This window comes from Homarus americanus, unplaced genomic scaffold (assembly GCF_018991925.1).
Source record: "Homarus americanus isolate GMGI-L3 unplaced genomic scaffold, GMGI_Hamer_2.0 scaffold34921, whole genome shotgun sequence".
NCBI classification, from domain to species: domain Eukaryota; kingdom Metazoa; phylum Arthropoda; class Malacostraca; order Decapoda; family Nephropidae; genus Homarus; species Homarus americanus.
In genome coordinates this window covers 23,296,131-23,302,071 of record NW_024741901.1, presented here as the reverse complement: position 1 = coordinate 23,302,071, position 5,941 = coordinate 23,296,131, and the positions used below count along the sequence as shown (strand labels likewise).

Here is a 5,941-nt window from a genome sequence, read left to right as displayed (position 1 = left end):
TATCATGGTGTCATTTACACTTTACAAGCCACTTAAGATTGTGACATGACTCGCACAAATTGTGGAAGAATAAGTGAAAGTTTTTCACTTGTTTAAACATGAGAACCATTATCATATATATAATATATATATATATATATATATATATATATATATATATATATATATATATATATATATATATATATATATATATATATATATATATATATATATATATATATATATATATATATATATATATATATATATATATATATATATATATATATATATATATATATATATATATATATATATATATATATATATATATATATATATATATATATATATATATATATATATATATATATATATATATATATATATATATATATATATATTTTTTTTTTTTTCATTGCACCTTATATCACTTGATTCAGACTCCTTGTTTAGTTTCACATGCAGCCAGAGCCCATTGGTGCTTTTCAAGTTGAATAAGAAGACACCATATGGTTTTCTAGTTGAAGCAACAATACTTAACCTTAATGTGATGTAAAAATAATGGAGAAGTTCATTGTAATTGGGAATAATTAGTGTCTGTGTACATTGAACATGAGCTGCTGACAGCAGGTCAATCAAGAAGTAACTGGAACTAATCAACCAAGTTCTGTTATACTGTTGTGGTTGTAAAAGATTATGAGTGGGAACAGGTGGTTGCATCATATTTTATACCAATATGTATGAAGGGTATTATTTTATAATTATTAAAAGGTAATGCTCTCACATATACATTATATGATTATCCTTTGGTCAGTGTGTCGTAGAAGGGAGGACATCACAAAGGAACTGATCTGGAAGTAGGACTAAAAAGAACGAATGAACAGCAAATTTTCTTAATTTTGACCACACACACACACAAGGTAAGGACGTGTGTAGTCGGCGCTGCCCGCTAACGCGGCCGTGGTCTCTTGACCATGGAGACAGCTGCCAGTCTGGTCTGTCGGGCCCTCCCCTGCCCCATCTCCTCCTTCCCATCTGGATTTATCAACATCCTCACACCAACAGTATACTGCCAAGATTGACGATCAACCCACAAGTGATATACAAAATTGACAATTTTAACTCCAAGGAAAAGCACAAAAATACAGCAATACTGATTGTGGCTGGATCTGACCTAACCTGACCTGACCTCGGCTTCACCTGACCTAACCTGAAGGATGGAGCACACCTGCATTACCCCAACCTACTGTCCTGGCCATGTGGCCACACACCTGCCCAACCGCATCCAGCCCATATGAGCACGAACTGATTGCTACAAGAACAGCCCAGTCCCAACCATTGTACAAATTATCAACACCTAATCATTAAATATCATATTTGTATTGTTTATGTTACCTGTATATTACTTGTAAATCAAGAGACCCATTCCCCAATTATGTAACTGTATATTTTCAGCCTTCCGGCTGCCATGCTCTTTCAATAAACCGTTCATTATTATTATCATTACACACACTACCATAGCATGAAACAAGAAATAGAGTGGAATGAACTATTACTTCCCCATATCAGTGGACCTGCACAGTAGATGCCTTGGGGTATGTCACACACTCATATATACAGTATACAGCTCCTCCCTGACTTATGACCTTCTCGACTTACGACCACCCGCACTTACGACCTGCCTCAGTCGTACCAAAATTTGGTCAAATTACGTATTTTCGAGTCCCAAAGTCAGTACACAGACAAAATTTTCGTTTGTAATTCACTTTATAATGGCTGGCAAGCTTAAAAGTGAGTGTTTTGTGCGAAGACGCCCCCAGGGGCCCTGCCAGTAGTGTTGGCACCATCAGGGATTTTCCCAGATGAGGCGGCGCCCTGAGGGGCACTGCCAGGGGCGGAGGATTCTCCCAGGGGCCCTCCCAAGGGTCGTTACGCCCCCAGGTGCCATCCCAGGGTCTGCAGTGCCTGCTGGGGCTATCCCAGGGGCAGCTGCAACCCCTGGGTGCCCTTCCATGGACGGCAGCGTTGCCAGGGGCCCTCACAAGGGCGGCGGCGCCACCAGGGGCATGATCGTAGTATCGTACATATTGCATAATTATGTCCAAGAATCCCTTTCTTAACTGTGATTGGTGGACTAAAATGTAAATACACCAAATTACAGCCAATAGGAGAACAGAGCAATCAGTCAGCACAACACCACCAACTGATGTTTTCCTGTTGGATATGTATTCTCCTTTTCACTGTTCAGGGAGGCGATGATACCTGATGTGCGATGGGCGGTGTATTTATTTAATGTCATATCACCCAGAGTTCTAAATAGTGCAAAAACAACTGGCCCCAGGGCACCTCCAAGGAGCGAAGGCGACACCAGGGGCCCACCGTAGGGGCAGCAGTGCCCTCATGGGGCCATCCCAAGGATGGTGGGACCCCAAGGGACTCTACCAGGGCGACGGCGCCCCCAGGTACCCTCCCAGAATCAGCAGCGCCCACCGGGGCCGTCCCAGGGGCAGCGGCACCCCAGGGGCGGCAACATCCTTAGGGGCCCTCCCTGGGGCGGCAGCGCCTTCAGGGGCCCTTAAAAATGCGGAGGCGCTAGCAGGGGCTTGATCATAGAGTCCTACATAAATCTTACATCCAGGAATCCCTTTCTTAACTGTGATTGGTGGACTAAAATGTAAATCCACCAAATTACAGCCAATAGGAGAACAGCAATCAGTCAGCACAACACCCCCAACTTATGTTTCCCTGTTGGATATTTATTCTCCTTTTCATTGTTCAGGGAGGAGATGATACTGGAAATGCGATGGGCGGTGTATTTATTTAATGTCATATCACCCACAGTTCCAAATAGTGCAAAAACAACTGCTCCCAGGGCACCCACCAGGGGCGAAGACTCCCACCTTAGGGGCAGTGATGCCCCTAAGTCCCCTCCCAGATGTGCTGGCATCCATAGGGATTCTTCCAGGGGTGGCAGCACCACGAGGGGCCCTGCCAGGGGCGGGTGATCTCACAGGGGCCATCCAAAGGGTGGCAGCTCCCCCAGCTGCCCTCATAAGGTCGGCGGCACCCACCGGGGCCGTCCCAGGGGCAGTGGCACCCCGGGAGCCCTCTCAGGGGTAGCAGTGTCCTTAGGGGCCCTCCCAGGGGTGGCAGCGCCTTCAGGGGCCCTTAAAAATGCGGAGGCGCCAGCAGGGGCTTGATCATAGTGTCCTACATATATCTTACGTCCAGGAATCCCTTTCTTAACTGTGATTGGTGGACTAAAATGTAAATCCACCATATTACAGCCAATAGGAGAACAGAGCAATCAGTCAGCACAACACCCCAACTTATGTTTTCCTGTTGGATATATATCCTATTTTTCATTGTTTAGGATGCGAAGATTCTGGAAATGTGACGGGCTGTATGTATTTTTTTAACGTCATATCGCCCAGAGTTCTAAATAGTGCAAAAACAACTGTTCCCAGGGCACCGTCCAGGGCGAAGACTCCCACCTTAGGGGCAGCGATGCCCCCAAGTCCCCTCCCAGATGTGCTGGCATCCCTAGGGATTCTCCCAGGGGTGGCGGCGCCCCAAGGGGCCCTGCCAGGGGCTGGTGATCTCTCAGGGGCCATCCCAAGGGCCATAGCGCCCACAGCTGCCCTCACAGGGTCGGCGGCGCCCACCGGGCCCGTCCCAGGGGCAGCGGCACCCCAGGAGCCCTCTCAGGGGCGGTAACGCCCTTAGGGGCCCTTCCAGGGGCGGTAGCACCTTCAGGGGCCCTTAAAAATGCGGAGGCGCCAGCAGGGGCTTGATCATAGTGTCCTACATAAATCTTACGTCCAGGAATTCCTTTCTTAACTGTGATTGGTGGACTAAAACGTAAATCCACCAAATTACAGCCAATAGGAGAACAGAGCAATCAGTCAGCACAACACCCCAACTTATGTTTTCCTGTTGGATATATATCCTATTTTTCATTGTTTAGGATGCGATGATACTGGAAATGAGATGGGCAGTGTATTTATTTAATGTCATACCACCCAGAGTTCTAAATAGTGCAAAAACAACTGGCCCCAGGGCACCTCCAAGGAGCGAATGCAACGCCAGGGGCCCACCTTAGGGGCAGCAGCACTTTCAGTTGCCTTCCCAGGGATGGTGGGACCACCAGGGACTTTACCAGGGTGGCGGCGCCCCTAGAGGCCCTGCTAGAGACGGAGGATCCCCCAGGGGCACTCCAAGGGACCATGGCGCCCCCAGGTACCCTCCCAACATCGGCGGGGCCCACCGGGGCCGTCCGAGTGGCAGCAGCACCCCAGGAGCCCTCCCAGGGGTAGCAGCGTCCTTAGGGGCCCTCCCAGGGGTGGCAGCGCCTTCAGGGGCCCTTAAAAATGCGGAGGCGCCAGCAGGGGCTTGATCATAGTGTCCTACATATATCTAATGTCAAGGAATCCCTTTCTTAACTGTGATTGGTGGACTAAAATGTAAATCCACCATATTACAGCCAATAGGAGAACAGAGCAATCAGTCAGCACAACACCCCAACTTATGTTTTCCTGTTGGATATATATCCTATTTTTCATTGTTTAGGATGCGAAGATTCTGGAAATGTGACGGGCTGTATGTATTTTTTTAACGTCATATCGCCCAGAGTTCTAAATAGTGCAAAAACAACTGTTCCCAGGGCACCGTCCAGGGGCGAAGACTCCCACCTTAGGGGCAGCGATGCCCCCAAGTCCCCTCCCAGATGTGCTGGCATCACTAGGGATTCTCCCAGGGGTGGCGGTGCCCCAAGGGGCCCTGCCAGGGGCTGGTGATCTCTCAGGGGCCATCCCAAGGGCCATAGCGCCCACAGCTGCCCTCACAGGGTCGGCGGCGCCCACCGGGCCCATCCCAGGGGCAGCGGCACCCCAGGAGCCCTCTCAGGGGCGGTAACGCCCTTAGGGGCCCTTCCAGGGGCGGTAGCACCTTCAGGGGCCCTTAAAAATGCGGAGGCGCCAGCAGGGGCTTGATCATAGTGTCCTACATAAATCTTACGTCCAGGAATTCCTTTCTTAACTGTGATTGGTGGACTAAAACGTAAATCCACCAAATTACAGCCAATAGGAGAACAGAGCAATCAGTCAGCACAACACCCCAACTTATGTTTTCCTGTTGGATATATATCCTATTTTTCATTGTTTAGGATGCGATGATACTGGAAATGTGATGGGCAGTGTATTTATTTCATGTCATATCACCCAGAGTTCTAAATAGTGCAAAAACAACTGGCCCCAGGGCACCTCCAAGGGGCGAAGGCGACCCTAGGTGCCCACCTTAAGGGCAGCAGTGCCCTCAGGGGCCATCCCAGGAATGGTTGGACCCCCAGGGACTCTACCAGGGTGGCGGCACCCCGAGGGGCCCTGCTAGATATGGAGGATCCCCCAGGGGCCCTCCCATGTTCCACAGAGCCCTCCAGGTACCCTCCCAGGATGGGTGGGGCCCACCGGGGCCGTCCCAGGGGCAGCGGCACCGCAGGAGCCCTCTTAGGGCGCGGCAACGCCCTTAGGGGCCCTTCCAGGGGTGGTAGCGCCTTCAGGTGCCCTTAAAAATGCAAAGGCGCCAGGAGGGGCTTGATCATAGAGTCCTACATAAATCATACGTCAAGGAATCCCTTTCTTAACTGTGATTGGTGGACTAAAATGTAAATCCACCAAATTACAGCCAATAGGAGAACAGAGCAATCAGTCAGCACAACACCCCAACTTATGTTTTCCTGTTGGATATTTATTCTCCTTTTCACTGCTCAAGGAGGTGATGATACCGGATATGCGATGGACGGTGTATTTATTTAATGTCATATCACCCAGAGTTCTAAATAGTGCAAAAACAACTGGCCCCAGGGCACCTCCAAGGAGCGAATGCAACGCCAGGGGCCCACCTTAGGGGCAGCAGCGCTTTCAGTTGCCTTCCCAGGGATGGTGGGACCACCAGGGAC

The 5,941-nt window shown here is 49.0% G+C and overlaps 1 protein-coding gene across 1 annotated transcript; it reads left to right on the top strand.

Moving 5' to 3' along the window:
* The first annotated feature begins 1,847 nt into the window (after positions 1–1,847).
* Positions 1,848–2,592, top strand: LOC121876150 (elastin-like). The gene is made up of 2 exons (XM_042381087.1): positions 1,848–2,049; positions 2,327–2,592. Exons 1-2 carry the CDS (start codon positions 1,848–1,850, stop codon positions 2,590–2,592), a joined length of 468 nt encoding a protein of 155 aa, XP_042237021.1.
* Positions 2,593–5,941: the final 3,349 nt, after the last annotated feature.